We start from the raw sequence: 15162 nt of genomic DNA, 5'->3' as shown, positions 1-15162 counted from the left end.
AACCCCATCTGGCTCCTGTCAGGGAGTTGTGGAGAGTGAGAAGGTCCCCCCTGAGCCTCCTTTTCTCCAGGCTGAGCCCCTCATCAGACTTGTTGTTCCAGACCATTCCCCAGCTCCATTGCCCCTCTCTGGACACATTCCAGCACCTCAACATCCTTCTTTATGAAGATGTATTATCAGAGGAAAGCTCAGGACATTTAACAACATCCCTGCCCACCTTTGCACAGATAGAGGTTTCCAACATAGGTACTTTTCAATGTGAAACATTCTTCAAATTTACTTTGTAAAAACAACCAGCCAACCTCATTCTCCTCGATTCAGCAATGATTTTAGCAAATGTTCCAGCTTTGGAAAAAAAAAATTAGAGTTTCTGGAGCTATGGAGTCAAATATGTTTCATTTGTTAGCAAAGAAAAAATAATTTACAGGTAGCTTTGGCATGACATAGCACACACTGGGCAGTCAACTTCTTTTTAAACAAGAAACTTATGCACCTTTTACAGGCATTTTATCTGTAAGAGCACATTCTATTAAAAAAACCAACAGTTGTGAGTGATGTCAACGTTCTAAGTGAAAATAAAACACCAGACACACTGTATAGGAAGTCTAAACATCTGTAACCACTTCTCAGACAGAGCCAAGCTGCAGAGGCAATGTGCTAATTACTCCCTGACACACCAGCCTTCAGCACCCAGGAGATGGGGATGAAGGACAAGACTTGCAACCTGACCTGTGCCATTGTCCAAATATAACTGACATTCTGGTTTCTAGAGGTTTTTCGTGCCTTATCCCAAAGCCACAGATCCTAAGTATCTCACCACTGATAGCCTGGTTAAGAGACAAATAGTTACAATGAACAGAAAAATGCATAAAATAGGAAAAATGGAAAACAAGTAGCTCCCAAAAAGCAGCCACTGTCCAAGAGCGTAAGTGGAAATAAATCCTTTTTAGCAGAGTAAAGAAACAAACTATTCCAGCCTCTGTGTGTCTGGTGACTCAGAAAACAGGTTGGTGAACAGCCAGTTTTTAATCACCATCTTTTTGTTGTTGTTCAGCTGAGTGCCCAGACTTCCAAGTCTCAGGTTTTGTCTGTTAAGTGGCGAATGACCAACGAAGTGCTCCAAGACCCACTTCTGAGAGGCCTGACACGTCCTGTGGGGCTGCAGCACATCTGTGCCCCAGCTGGGGCACTCCCTGGGCTCCTGCTCTGCCAGGGCTCATTACCTGTTCATAGCACAGGTGAGCTGCACAGGAATGTCTTGTCCTCCAGGACACTGGCAACGACGAAAAAGTCACAGTCCCACAAATGTAACACCAGCAGGAGTTGGCAGGGAGCTGAGCTCATCGCCGCCTGAACGCCCGCGAGATCCTCCAGGCGTTGGGCTCCTCGTAGCGATTGTACAGCGGCTCCAGGCGCTGCTGCTTCTTCTGCTTGCTCAGCTTGGTCGGGTCAGAAACCTTGAAGAAAGCTGGGGCAAATTCCACCAGCCAGCGAGGATCAATCGTTGTCACTTCCCGCATGTACTCCTTGGTGGTCAGCACCAGCTCGTGATACACCACCCTGTGAAAAGGGACAGCAACTCTGGAAACCAGTTTTTCCAAACAAGAAGCAACAAGACAACAGCTGGAGTTCCAAGCTTGCTCCTTTATCTCCTTCAGCATAAGGCTCCTTGTAAGCTCCATTGCAGGCTCCAAAAGGACCATGCAGAAGAGCTATCCCTATTTTCCCCCCTCTTACTTCACAACTACTCTTCAGCATAGAATTCCTTCATTCCATTTAAAACAACCCTTTTTCCCTCTTCAACACTCTGTTCTAAACTCAGTTTCACAACAGAGAAACACGGACTGCAGATTTCAGGCCTGGCCTTGGCTCCAAAAGTCAGTCTCATCTCTGCACGGGCACTAAGTTTAGCAGCAGAAAGAGCCAAAAGCAGACTTGAAACTTTTCTCACTCTGCTCATTGCTGAGAAATCAGCAACCTCTGCTCAGATCTGTACTTCACAAACAGTGCACACTGCAACTTCCTCTGTTATAAAGTCTGAAAAGAAACAGAAAACTCCATTGCTATTGCCTCCCTCACCATTCTGGCTGCCTGTTGAAGAGAGCACTGGATGGGTGGATATAAACTACTTGTTGGTCAATGAGTGTCCGATAACCTTCCTGGGGATCCTTCTTTGCTGCATTCCTGAAGAAGCCACTGCAGATGGCCTTCTGCACCCGAACTGTTGCCTTCCCACAGGACACCACATCCAGCTTGTGCCTGCCAGACGAGAGTTAGAGAGAAAAAAGTTTGGGTTCTCCAGATTTGGCTGCGGCCGCCAACATCGGGTTACCAAAATTTTATTACAAGGTAAGAACAATAAGAAGTAAAGTCACTGTTTGTCCTCCTTGACGTGCTCACCTGTCCATGATGCCCAACATCTGCTTGCGAATGTCCTGTGCCCTGCGTAAGGACCGGGCCTGGATAAAGTTTTCATAGCACCAGGGGTTTGAAAACTTGTTATTCTTCCAGGAATTGTACACAGCCAGCAGGGTGAGGTGGTCACCTTCTGTCTGATGGAACTTGGCTTTCTTTTGATCAGCAAGTGCTTGTTTATCCTACCACATAAGACACACATGAGTCAGATATCTACACTGTAGAGACAATCCTTATGCAACACAAACGATGTTGGGCCCTTGTCACTCATACCATGACATCTAAATCTACCAACAGAAGATACAAAATGTTGAGTGGTGAGTGACTAAGGACCAAGTGATGAAAACCTAAAGGTCACTGAGACTGGTCTGAGTCAAAAGGAAAGCCTAGAACTGTCCTTGTCAAAGACAGACCTCATGCAGACTCTCCCGTGGGTGACAAGGACCTGACCATAGAAAATGAACAATTTTTTTTTTTACTGAAACGTTTTATTCAATTTCAGTACCTATTTTTGAAAGAACACTTCAAAGTAAATGGTTCATTTATACTGCAGGAAGCATATACACATGTTGAACTAGCTGGTTTTTTTACTGCTCTAGAAATAACTTCAGTTATTCATCAAGAAAGGTGCTGCAGCAGCAGGTTTGAGCCTGCTGACCCACACACCTCTCCCATTTCTCCCACCTGTAAATAAAACATTAATCAAACACTGTAGCTACACGGATCAAAACTGAAGTTAACAGACTACACTGCAGGTGGCCACCATGAGGAAGAAATAATGGATTCAAGAGGACCCTGCTGCTGCTGAATCCCACCACAGTAGAGCCTGTTGCTTGCTGACTTAAAAGAAAGCAGCATAGGATAGGGTTTCCATGAAGAAATACTTTCTGTGTATCTGAAAATGCAAAGGCAATCTGAACTCCAGAGCTGGGTCTGACTTGGTTTAGGCTGTATGTGTTTATTGGAAAATGCAAAAAAGAGAATAAGACTTCTCACTTCTACCTTCCCATCTGCAAAGAAACTACCACCATCACAGCCTACAGGCCCCTAAACCAAAAGGCATATCAGAGAGGTAATGCAGGAGCAAATGGTCTGACCAAGTTACAGGTTTCTTTTGGCCACTCTGCTCACTCTAACCCCTGAGGCAGTCACACCAAACCCATCTGGACTGTAACACTGCTGCCTCTTGGCTCAGTGCCTCACCTTTGGCCTGTAAAACACGTTCTGCACAGACAGCATGGAGACTATCGTCAACATTTCCTCGCTGCATCCCAGGTGGACAGACATGATCAGCATCTTACACAGCATAGGCTCCAAGGGGAATTCTGCCATCTGCAAGAAACATGTTTTCAGGGCACTCCATGGAAAAATCTTGAGTCTTCTCAGTGCAAAAGAAAGCAATGCCTTTTCTTGCATACTTACTTCCCAAAGCAGTGTGTTTGACCCAGAATAACTTTGAAGCATGAAGCAAACTATTTGCTTGTATTTACCATCACAAGAATATCCCAACACTTACAGGAAATTTTTAGACATTAATAAAAGTAGCCCCATGAATAAGGAGTAATAATAGTTGCTCCTTAAAAAGCAGTAGGTATGTAATTGTGGTAAATGAAAAGCTACCAACAAAACACAAGAGAATAATAGGAAAAGGAAACCAACAATGCTAGGCAAGGCCTGATATAACTGCTCTGTCATCCCCTAAATATTGGCAACTCAGACAGTGCTCAAAGGTATTTTATTTGGCCTACCCTGCGCCCAAGGCGAGTGAGCAGTCCCTCATCATCCAGAGCTCCCAGGGTGTAGAGCTGCTCCATGGCAGTTATGAGAGTTTCCATGGGGGGAGCATCCATAAAGTCGAAGGACAGCAAATCGTTGATGCCCATAGCCTGAACAGAGGGAGTGGAGAAAGCCCAAGTTAAAACCCTGAGAAGGAAGACACCAAACTCCTGCCAGAGATGCAATGTCATCAAACACTGAGGTGCCACAGAACTTTAACCAAGCCTGGCCTCACGTCCTCACCCTGACTGCAAGCACAGTCATGAACACACAGCTGTGTTCCTGCACTAGAAATAACCTGCACCAGCCCACAGCATTCATCCACCACTCAGCTTTCTGCTCTGTTCCTTTGGTCCTGTTCCATACATCTCTCAAGCAAAATGATTCAGCTGAGAAGAAATTGAAGACTTCCCACCCTGTAAACCAGTGTGGCCTGGCAGCTCCACCGGACACTAAGTATGTTCCCAGAAAGCAGAATGGCAGCAAGTTTCCCAGCTGCTCCTGAGTTAATCCAGTTTGCAGACTCTTAGAGGGATGGCACACACTTAGAGATGCCCAAGTTTGCAGATCTAAGCCCAGTGTAACAGTGTCTCATCTGTTAACAACAAATGTACCCTACACAGCCAATGTTACTGCTCTGAGGATTCCTGTTTCTTCTGCCTCCTGCAACTAACTGTCCTGTGCAGCTGAGACTTGTGATTTAGGTGGATATCCAACATAATAACCCTCAATAAAAAAATGCAGGAGCAAGCCCAGTGCCTGAGAATTGCTTTTGTTGAAGTCTTCCTTCCAAAATACCTCTGTTCACTAGAAGAATACAAAATTACAGCAGTACTTCATGAGACTCAAAGGAAGAGACTCACTTATTGAAACACTTACATTGGCTTGCTACGAGTTGGTGAAATACATACCTTCAGGGAAAGCACTGTACTGGCCAAATTTGTTCTCTGGATTTCAGGCACATTGGTGGTTAGCATTTCATCTCGATATGCACGCTCTGTATACAACCTGTAGCATTTTCCTGGGCCTGTTCTCCCAGCCCTCCCTGCACGCTGCTTTGCTTGAGCCTAAAGGTAACAGTGAACAGTGAACAGATGCCAACTGGCACAGGTGAAAAGAAGTACAATGAAATGATTAATTATCCACAATTTTACTTGTAGTAATAGAAAGATTTTCAGTACAACACAGGAAAGTATGTATTCCTTAGGCACAGCCTCAAAGAGTTATCAAAAAATGTGATTTTATCATTGCCTCACTTTGCTTCCCTGTTCTTGGATGTCACATTGGCAGGATACACAACACTCAGAGGGGGAGCCAAACACAGAATGCCTACCTGTGAAATTGGTGTCACCACCAGCTGGTCAATCCCAGTCTTGGAGTTATAAACCTTCTGCTTCACAAAGCCAGGATCGACCACATAATATATTCCATCAATAGTCAAAGATGTCTCTGCAATGTTAGTGGCAATGACAACCTGTAAACCACAGTTTAAGTCAGCACAAGTTTTGTGTCAGGTTGCCAAGCCAACCACACTGCTCAACTTCCTCCATTGGCACGATATGAGCAGTTTGTTTTATGTGCAATTACTGTCATTTAATATGAAAGGAGAAATGCATTCACAGACATGAGAAGGAACTGCTACCTACAAAGAGGGACAGCTTGTAAGTATCTACCTTTGTTTTAGGTTTGGGCAGAAAGAGAAAAGAGCATGATAAAATACACAATTAAAAGCAAGTGAAAAATGTTAAGTTTGTAAGCAGACTGCACCGACTTCAGGGAGAATTTTTACCTATCACTCAAACATAACCCATATTTAGAGAAGAATCTTCCAGACAATATATCTCTAGATATCCAGTAGCTGCTTGGAGGAAATTTACATCCATCCAACAGAAACTGCATTTAGACTTCAGGTTTTTAAATTAACTAAAGTTAATATCCTTTAAAGACAGCATTAAATAACACATGATGAACATCCCACAGAGCTTTGCTACACCAGATGCTTTTATACACGTTTTCAAAGGCTTAGATAACTCAACATGTACACAACCAAAAATATGCTCTAAGCTGTAAGTTATCTTTTCTCCAGAGCTATATAATTTAAGCAGTGTAATACACCCCACTACTGAAATGCATCAGCAGAAGATGAAGGCACATGTATATGAAATTACCTTTCTGCTTCCTGGTGGGGCAGGGTCAAAGATCCTGGTTTGCATTTCACTGGGTAAAGCTGAATACACTGGTAGGATAATTAACTCTGGAACATCAGGTCCTAGAGATTTCATCCTTTCATAGAGGATTTCACAGGCAGTGTCAATCTCTTCCTGACCAGTTAGAAACACCAAAATGTCACCTACACAGGAAGTAAATTAAAAACATCCACAGAATCAATTCTGTTTAGTATAATTCCTGCATTAACATATTTCCATTCCTCACCCTTTCCACTTAAAGCAGAAGGTCTCCAACTTTTGCTAGCCTCTGGGCAACAACTCTGAACCAGGGGCAACATACTTCAGTCTTTCACCCAACTTTTTCAACATTTTAGTTACTATATTTGCAAACAAGAGAGGATAGTGCTGACATCACCTTGCTCATGTTACTAACATGATCCATGACTTATAGAAAGACTTTGTTCACAGATCCTTCAATCACCAATAACCCAAGACCACTCTCCACTCACCTGGTGGCTCTGTTAAGTGGATCTGCATTACTGTAATCAGACTGGCATCCAAATAATCTGTCTCTGGCTCTTTTGTGTACAGAATTTCCACTGGATATGTTCTGCCAGGAATTGTGAAGATTGGTGCTTCATAGAAATACTGAGAGAATTTCACAGCATCCAGTGTTGCTGATGTCACTATCAGCTTCATATCCTGCCGCTTCTGCACTGTCTGGAGCAGGACAAAAAGTTCTCAAGTCATTTATTGCCTTTGGAACAATTAACATATGGGACTTGACTAAAGTCAGAGAAATACAACCTGTAATATCAGGTGGTTTAATGTCTGAGTAGGGGGGGTGGCTCATTCCAGAATTTCAGATAATTGACTGCTGGGATCCCATTTCAAACCTCTTTCAGCAGCATTACCACAAGAAAGCCTTTGGCAGCAAAGGACAAGCAAAGCAAGAATGCTCCTCTGCTCATCCACCATTATGAACATCCAGGATGGCCAATTCTCATTGTTTCTGCTGCATTCTGCCTGCTTTGTCTTCACACAGAGGCTCATCCACAAAGATTCAGATGACAAACCCTTATGAGCATTTGCTCTACTTTAGAGGAGACTTGGAGAACATGAATGAACCCAACCTGTGACCTCACCTTTGCCTGTGCCCTCCTACCCATGCATAACATACAGAGAACACTGAAGCAGTAAAAATCCAATGCTACATTACCTTCTTCAGGAGTCCAAAGAGCACATCTGTATGTATGGTCCTTTCATGGGCTTCATCCAACATGATAATGGCATACTGGGTCAGATCTGGATCTATCAAGCACTCCCTCAGTAACATACCATCTGTCATGTATTTGATGACAGTTTCAGGGCTGGTGCAGTCTTCAAATCGAATGGTGTAGCCAACCTAGAAAGAAGAGTTGCACAGAAACTGAAGCTACAAAATCAAGCCATCAGCATTATTAACTCCCAGTTTGATTATTCCCCAAACTCATTTTACAGCCTACAAGAGAACAGACACATGGACACACAAGTAAACCAGCTCCAGTACTGATTTTTCCTCTTTTCCTCATGCTTATTCTGGCCTGTTCTTCAACATGGAAATTTACCTCTTGTCCCAGGCAGCAACCAAATTCCTCTGACACCCTCTTTGCGACAGACATTGCAGCCACTCTGCGAGGCTGAGTACATCCAATCTTCCCTCTTGAGGTGTACCCTGCCTCAGCCAGGTACTGGGTAATCTGTGTTGTTTTCCCAGATCCTGTCTCTCCAATAACAATCAGAATCTGGTTGTCATGCACAGCCTAGAAAAGGTCAGAATAGATACACTTGTCAAAATTTTTAAAAACCAACAGACCAAACAAAATCAGCATGGTCTATCTAGGACTAGGTTGAGCTCTTGCTCTTGCTTCAGTTGACCCAGACCAAAAATCATACAAGTATTCTTATTGATCAAGTAAGCAATCTGCTTAACCATCATTCAGCTGACACATCCCTTGCCCACATGATCCTAGTATCAATTTTGACTTACATCAATAAATATCTGGAGCTTTATTAAAATATACAGATATAATACTTTAAAATAAATACTGTGAACTAAGGTTCTGCACCTAAAATGGCAGGTGAATAGCCAGCTGATCAACAAGCTAAACCAAGAATATTTACGTTATTGCTTGCTCAAGTTAGAATGCCTTTTCAAGAGTCTTACTTGTATCAGCTGCTCCTTCAGTCTGAAGATTGGGAGACTCTCTCTCTGTTCAATGATGGAAAGCTGGGTCTTCTTACCATAAGAAGCTTTGTTGCCACCAAATGCATGTTTCTTCCACTCTGGGATATCATTTGGCATCATCCCAATACCTCGCATGTTTGCAGCTATTTGTCTTCCATCCACTAGAAAAGAAATAAACAATTTCACCATTACATCCAGCTTCACACAGCACAGACCCTGATGATCCTGTTCCAACCACTCCATCATCCAAGACCTTCTATATTTGTGTGTTTAAATGTTTAAGTCACTACATGTATACACCCCACTATTACAGGATATACCTGTACACTTCCCTTGACATTCCTATTTCCATTTCAGTGGAAAAGCATTTCTTCTTTGACTCTCTTTTTAAAGTGTGGCAGACAAACACAGCATCAAGACATTTCTCCTGACTTGCTAAAGTATCACAGAAAAGGCACAGCTCCCCTGTGCTCAGACATACCATCAGGGAGAGGATCCACCCAGTGTGTGTTGAGGCCCATGGGGATAGAATCCATCTCTGCTTCTCTCTGGGCTTGCTTAAGTTCTCGCCTCTCTTTAGCTAAAGCACTCTGCATCATTGCAGCCTGGGATAAGGAACCATCTGGATTCTGGAAAGCAAGAAAAAAGTTAAGATTTCAAGTATTACAATTCCTTCAACTTCAATTATCTCTCTGTCATCACTGTCCTTCTAGAAGCGTCTTCTGAAGATGCTTTAAGAGATGTTAAATTTTGTCTGCTAGATTTCCAGGATGTTTCCATTAGCCTAGCCTCATGACTTTCCATGGTCATGACTAATATGGAGTATCCTTACACTGAAGAATTATGGGCACAACCAATGAAAAGTTCTTTACCATCTTCAACTTTCAAAAGATAAGAAAAAAGCAGAAGAGAGAAAGTATGTTCTGACACACTTAGGTGAAATGGCATTTCAGTTCCATTATTCCACTTCAATGTCACCAGTCAATTAAGAACTCAGCTTTACTAGGAAGGAGCTTCAGTTCAGTGGAAATGTTTTTCAGGGCTCTCAGTAAAGTACAGGTGGGAAACTGACTGTTAAATTCCCAAATATTTATTTCATTAAATCAAGCACATTGGTTTTAGCCTGCAAACCTCTTACCTTTACTATTTTAATGGGACTCATATCCATGCTCTGTTTAGTGTGACCTCGAAGGAATGGTGGCTCTTCTTCAACTAACTCAATCTCAAGGTCCTCATCTAAAATCCACAAGTGACAATTGTTACAGAAAAGTTAAACAACTTCCAGGCACATAAAAGTGCCTCTTTAAACAATGCTTCCTGTGTATTCTTGACTATGAGGTACTTAAAGAGTTTTAAGAGTGAAAACTCTGCAATAAAAGTTCACAGACAGGGCACATCAAAATGCATCTAATAATACAGCCAGAGCAACCCTAGTTCCAAATGTGTAAGATGATGGCAAATTGTGAGATGCTTCATAGTCATTCATATCACCAATCTCTTTTTGAATCAAAACATATCCAGAAACACAATGAATTCACAACAATAAGACTACTGGGAAATACCTTCTTCATCATCAACTTTAGGAAGAATCCCAGTCTCCTCATCAAAATCAGGAAACTCTTCCTTGGAAAGCACATTAGCTGCAATCATCTGGGAACAGAATGAATACAACATGAATTTGTCTCTATGAATAAACATAACTGACACCTACAACTCAGTTCTAACACTATCCCCATAAGACAGGAACAAAGGAAAGGTCCTACATTCTGGCACACTTCTCCCCGAGCCATCCAGCCTCTGACCAAACACTCCTTTTTTTATTCCAAATAGCACCTGCATGAAGCAGATGGCTTATGTGGGACTATACTGACAATGCAACACAGCCTAAGTGTCAATGGATGAAGATCCCAATCCCACAGGTCACAGTGACATATGGAGATCCAACCTTCTGCTCCAAGCAGGGCTCATTTCACAGCTAGAACTAAGCTAAAAGTCCCAAACCAGAAGACAGCAATTCAGAGGTGAGGTGTAAGTTACACAAACAATCAACCAATCCAGAAGCTGTATCCTAGTTCATGAAACACCCTGGCAATTTTACTGACTGGCATCCTGTTTCCCTGAATGCAACACACACCTGTTTTATTTCCCACTTCTCTGGGTCTGAGATCCGGGTGAGGCGTTTCCGCTCCAGGCTGTCGTCCTCCACCTCCGGGGCGTTCACCAGGGACAGGTGACTGGGTCTGTCTGGGTTCCTCATGGAGGTTTCCTCATTGGTTTCTCCAATCAGGTTTCTTCTCCTGTTTGGGTTCAAGTCTTCCCCAGTGTCTTGATCAACATCCTACATTAGGTTGATTAATCAGATCAGTTCTACCTATATTGCACTTCTCCTTAGCTATTATTAGGTGCTTCATAATGCCAATAACAGGCCATTCACAGAAAATGTTGTTTTGCAGGCTTTTTATTTTTTTCAGCTGGCATTGCCAGGTACCCCCAGGCCTGGAACACTCTATTCTGCCTTGGCAACAGTGGTGATTTAATTTAAAATGAGAAGCTTATCTCCTACTGAAAAAGGAAGACAAACAGCAACAGCTTGAGGTTTGCCCTGTCTCTTAGCTATCACATCAAGCCAAACAATTGTTAGGAACATTACATCAAAACCAGGAACTTAGAGCAAATGAGTAAATAGGCCACTTAAATACAGAACAGTATCTCGTTTTTAATTCCCACTTGAACAGCTATGTATTATTTTCCAGTAAAAAGAGTAAAAAATAGCAAAAATACGCATAATTTTAAAAATTTTGGCACGTCCATACCTTCATGCTCAAGCTGGTTTTGGATCCAGTAAAGGATAACACTTTGACCTTCACTCTTTGTCCCTTGCTCACAACATCAGCAACATTGGCAACCCGTCCTTCTCTTCGCAGCTCTGAGATGTGGACTAAGCCCTCCCAGCGCTTCCTGGGGGTGAAACAGGAAGACTTGAGACATTGTTATTACTCTGACAGTCCTTCAGATCACTCAAAATCTAGACTTGCTGTCAATATTTTGCTGTCAACTGTGTATATTCATAAACTGTCACTTTTAACGAGAATTTTATAATTTTTCACTGTCAAATTTATTTTTCTGAAACGGTCTTTCATTTTGGTGTCAAAGTCCAGCGTGCCTTCTGGTAGCCTTATGCCCTCTTTAAGTTACTAGCAGAAAAGAGAACTCAGATGGAATAGTACCAGCTCTACCATGAACATCAGAAGGTACCTTAGTCCTTCCAGCTGCACAAAGCACCCAAACTGCATTATGCTGGTGACTTTGCCATTGTAAATGTCTCCGATGGAAGGCTCCTCAGGTGGTGGGCGGTCGATGTGCTTGTCCCTCCACTTCTCATGGCTCCTCTCCATGTACTTTTCCCGATCCTTACGGTCCCTGCTGAGGCTGCGACTCCTGCTCCTCGACCGATATCTGGATTTTCCCCTGCTCTTCTCCCAAGTTCTGGAACGAGACCTAGAGCGAGATCTGTGCCTTCGCTTCCTGTCCCTGCTACGGCTTCGGCTCCTCTTCCTTTTCTTCACCCTAACAAACAAACATGACCCCTCTGCAGTGACATTCCCCCTCAGGAAAGAGCGAGCAGGCAGTGCCAGGGGCCAAGACCCTTCCCCAGCCACCCCAGACACGTACCGGTGGTCGCTGCCCCTCTGCTTGCCCTGCCTGTCTGCAGTAGGCATCAGAGCTTCGAGCTCTTTCAAGGCATCAGCTGCCACTTTCACATCATCTTCATCCAGCATAGTCTGCAAGAACAGAAAACTGCTCTGTAAAAAGGCTGATAAAAAGCCTTTTTATCATTAAGGATAGAATACAGAAAGGATAATCACATGTGCATCTATTTAGAGAGAATGAGAGATAAAAAGAGATCAGACACAACATGTGATGTAAAAAAAAAAGTAATAAAGCTCTCCTCCATTCACCACAATATTGAGATAATTCTGCTTTTATACAAAAGAGCTCCATCTTAACACCTCGAGTTATTACAGAAATGCAAAATGCAAGTCCCTCAACAGCATCTGAATATCCAAAATTCTTAACTAGTTTGTAACCCATCACTCCTTTGAATTCGTGTAAGAAATGCCAGGTTACAAATTGCATGTCACAAGAGTCTCATATTCCAGATACTCTACAAAACAGCATCAGCATGGCAATTGCTGTAACAGCTACTCCTTGAACAATGTGCAGTAACACCAGCCTTCTGCCTCTTCCACATTTCATTTCTTACAGTTCACTTTTGTCCATGCATTAGCAGGAGACACTCATACTAACACGAAAAAAAGACTGAAATTAACTGAAAAAAAAATTAAATAAAAACTCCTCTAAGTTTTCACATAATCACAAAAGAAATCTGAAATGATGACCTTACCCTGATGTTGGGATTGTCTGGCCTGCAAAGAGCTGGATACAATTCCCTCAACTTTTCTTTCTCGGATTTGGGTTTGACGATCGGCTCTGATTTTGAGATTTAAAACAACAACAACAAAAAAAAGCAATGAAACTCAAAACTTAGAAGTGCAAGAACAATTGACTCTTGACTTTTCTGTAACTGAATTTAAAGTTTAATTTTCATCTAAATGCAAAGGTTCATACAGTTTTTACAGACATTCAATTCAAGGAGTACCACAAAGAAAATTCTGATTATTAGCGAATATGAGAAAGACAAAAACTCTAAGCATTATACTCAGAATAACAGTAGCAGGATGCACATTGAAACAATAAGATTTGCTTTACAAGACTGGAACAGTGACTACATCAATCTCACCAAACACTGAACCACTGGCTCTGCAATACCTTTGCTCGTGGATGGTTTTGGTGGAGGCCGCATGGTCTGTATAAGACGTAGCAAGTTACTGATGAGGGAATCCTGAAAATAATAACAAAACAGTTTAAGAAATTACTGCAACGCTGTTTTTCATTATTAGAAGGCACAAGTGGGGATTTATTATCAGGACAAAAAAAAAAAGCTCAATTCTGAAGATGCAGGTTGAGTTTTAGAAAGTATCACTGGACTTTGTGTACATGCTGAAAGGATATAATAAATTGAACCTGAAAATAATTATGACAAGTTCCATTTGAGTGACTTTTCTACTTGTAATTTTTAATCACCTTAATCAACCTTAATCACAGTTACTTCTGAGGAAGTGATAAACAGAGCATCTAAGCATCACAGGAAGACTTATGACACCTGCCTTCATCAAAAGTTGCTTCTTCCATGTTTTATATGCTCAATGTGACAATAAGCATTTCAAGTCCTCAAGAGGATGCTTTCCAAAGGCTACAAAAGTTTTTAAAAAAGGAGGGACAGGGAGACTTGGGTTGATGAGACAGGAATACTCAGAAGCTAATTAGTACATAGTTTTCCAATTGAAGAAAACTCATAATCACTCCTCATAACTCTCTCTCTAAAATAAAAACCTCTATAAAATATACTAGGACAAGGAAAACACAGGGTTCAGGTCTCACTTACAGTGAACTCAGCACCATTCTTTAGCAGAATTGCCTTAAATGTGTCAAACGTAGTATTTTTCTCGGCAAGGCTTATCACAAACTCGGCTGCAAGGAAAAAGCATTAAGTAAATAAAAATAAGTAAAAGGCAGTGTAAGGGCCAGAAGCTGCTCTGGGACCAGCCAGGCCGCTCTGCTGCGGCACCGTCCGGAGGGAGCTGCCCCTCAGCCCCCCTCCCCGGGAGCCCAGACCGAAGCACTTCCTCAGGCTCACAAGTTTTTTTTGAAGCAAAATTTATCGTCTGAAATCGAAAAGCCCCTTCGCAAAACGCGTCCGGGCCGACGGAAACAGGGCTACAACAGCCCTCCCCGAGCTGCCGTCGGGCCGGGAACGCGCCACACACCGGCCGCCATGACAGGGAGCGCCCCAAAAGCCGCGCCCACCGCACTTACCCAGGTCCTTGTCGTTGATGCCCAGGTGATTGTCGAGCTCGGTGCAGACCTTGGAGACCAGAGACAGGTACTCGAGCTTGGCGAGCTCCTCGGCCGCCACCACCTCCGCCATAGGCGCCCCGTCCAACCCGGGCCCGGGCTCTTCGCGGGGCGCGGCGGAAGTGGCGTGCGTGACGTAAAGTGACGTACCGGGGGCGGAGCCGGCGGGGCGGGACACGGCCGGGACCTGGCGGCGGGACTTGCACGGCCGGGACATCCCGCACGGGCACGGGAGGGATTTGCTGGGCAGAAGGGCTTAACGGACTGCCAGCCCGGCCGAAGCAGCGGGGCTGGGGCGCGGTCGCGTCAAGGCTTTTTCCTTAACGCAGCCGGAAAGGTGCTTTCCCTCCGCCCCCCTCCCCAGCGAACGGTGAGCTTGAAGGGACCTCGATTGTTGTTCGGGAGCCACGTGCTGGGGCCAGAGCAGGACAGCGCTGGGAGCTCCCCCCGGCGCCGTTACCGTGTGAGAAGTCTCAGCGCGGGCCCGGCTCCTGCCGAACCAACCCCGCGGTGGCCCAGGGCATGTGCTCTCGGCAGGGAGAGCAGGCGGAGGACCCCCACCCCAGCCCCCCAGTCACGGCCACCCGTGAAGTGCTCGCC

The 15162-nt window shown here is 43.8% G+C and overlaps 1 protein-coding gene across 1 annotated transcript; it reads right to left on the bottom strand.

Moving 5' to 3' along the window:
• Positions 1-250: 250 nt before the first annotated feature.
• On the bottom strand, positions 251-14637 carry DHX8 (DEAH-box helicase 8). The gene is made up of 23 exons (XM_018084593.2): positions 14524-14637; positions 14093-14178; positions 13417-13489; positions 12992-13077; positions 12259-12368; positions 11842-12153; positions 11400-11544; positions 10721-10924; positions 10149-10236; positions 9725-9822; positions 9068-9215; positions 8566-8747; positions 7967-8161; positions 7579-7764; positions 6869-7079; positions 6360-6541; positions 5525-5665; positions 5103-5258; positions 4164-4301; positions 3619-3747; positions 2401-2597; positions 2080-2259; positions 251-1560 (listed from the first exon to the last, which is right to left on the bottom strand). Exons 1-23 carry the CDS (start codon positions 14633-14635, stop codon positions 1341-1343), a joined length of 3579 nt encoding a protein of 1192 aa, XP_017940082.1. The 5' UTR covers positions 14636-14637; the 3' UTR covers positions 251-1340.
• Between the last annotated feature and the right edge of the window lie 525 nt (positions 14638-15162).

This window comes from Manacus vitellinus, unplaced genomic scaffold, assembly GCF_001715985.3.
Source record: "Manacus vitellinus isolate BGI_N305 unplaced genomic scaffold, ASM171598v3 scaffold_72_pilon, whole genome shotgun sequence".
Taxonomy (NCBI): Eukaryota; Metazoa; Chordata; class Aves; order Passeriformes; family Pipridae; genus Manacus; species Manacus vitellinus.
This window is presented reverse-complemented; position numbering and strand designations above follow the sequence as displayed.

Bases quoted from the DNA above. Each gene is read 5' to 3' on its own strand.
- DHX8 (XM_018084593.2), bottom strand. From the start codon at position 14,635: ATGGCGGAGGTGGTGGCGGCCGAGGAGCTCGCCAAGCTCGAGTACCTG. The intron at 8,162-8,565 runs GTAAGACTCTTG...GACCTTTTCTAG, and splicing joins TGAAGGAGCAGCTGATACAA to GCTGTGCATGACAACCAGAT. The intron at 5,259-5,524 runs GTAGGCATTCTG...TGTTACCTTTAG, and splicing joins TGGTGACACCAATTTCACAG to GCTCAAGCAAAGCAGCGTGC.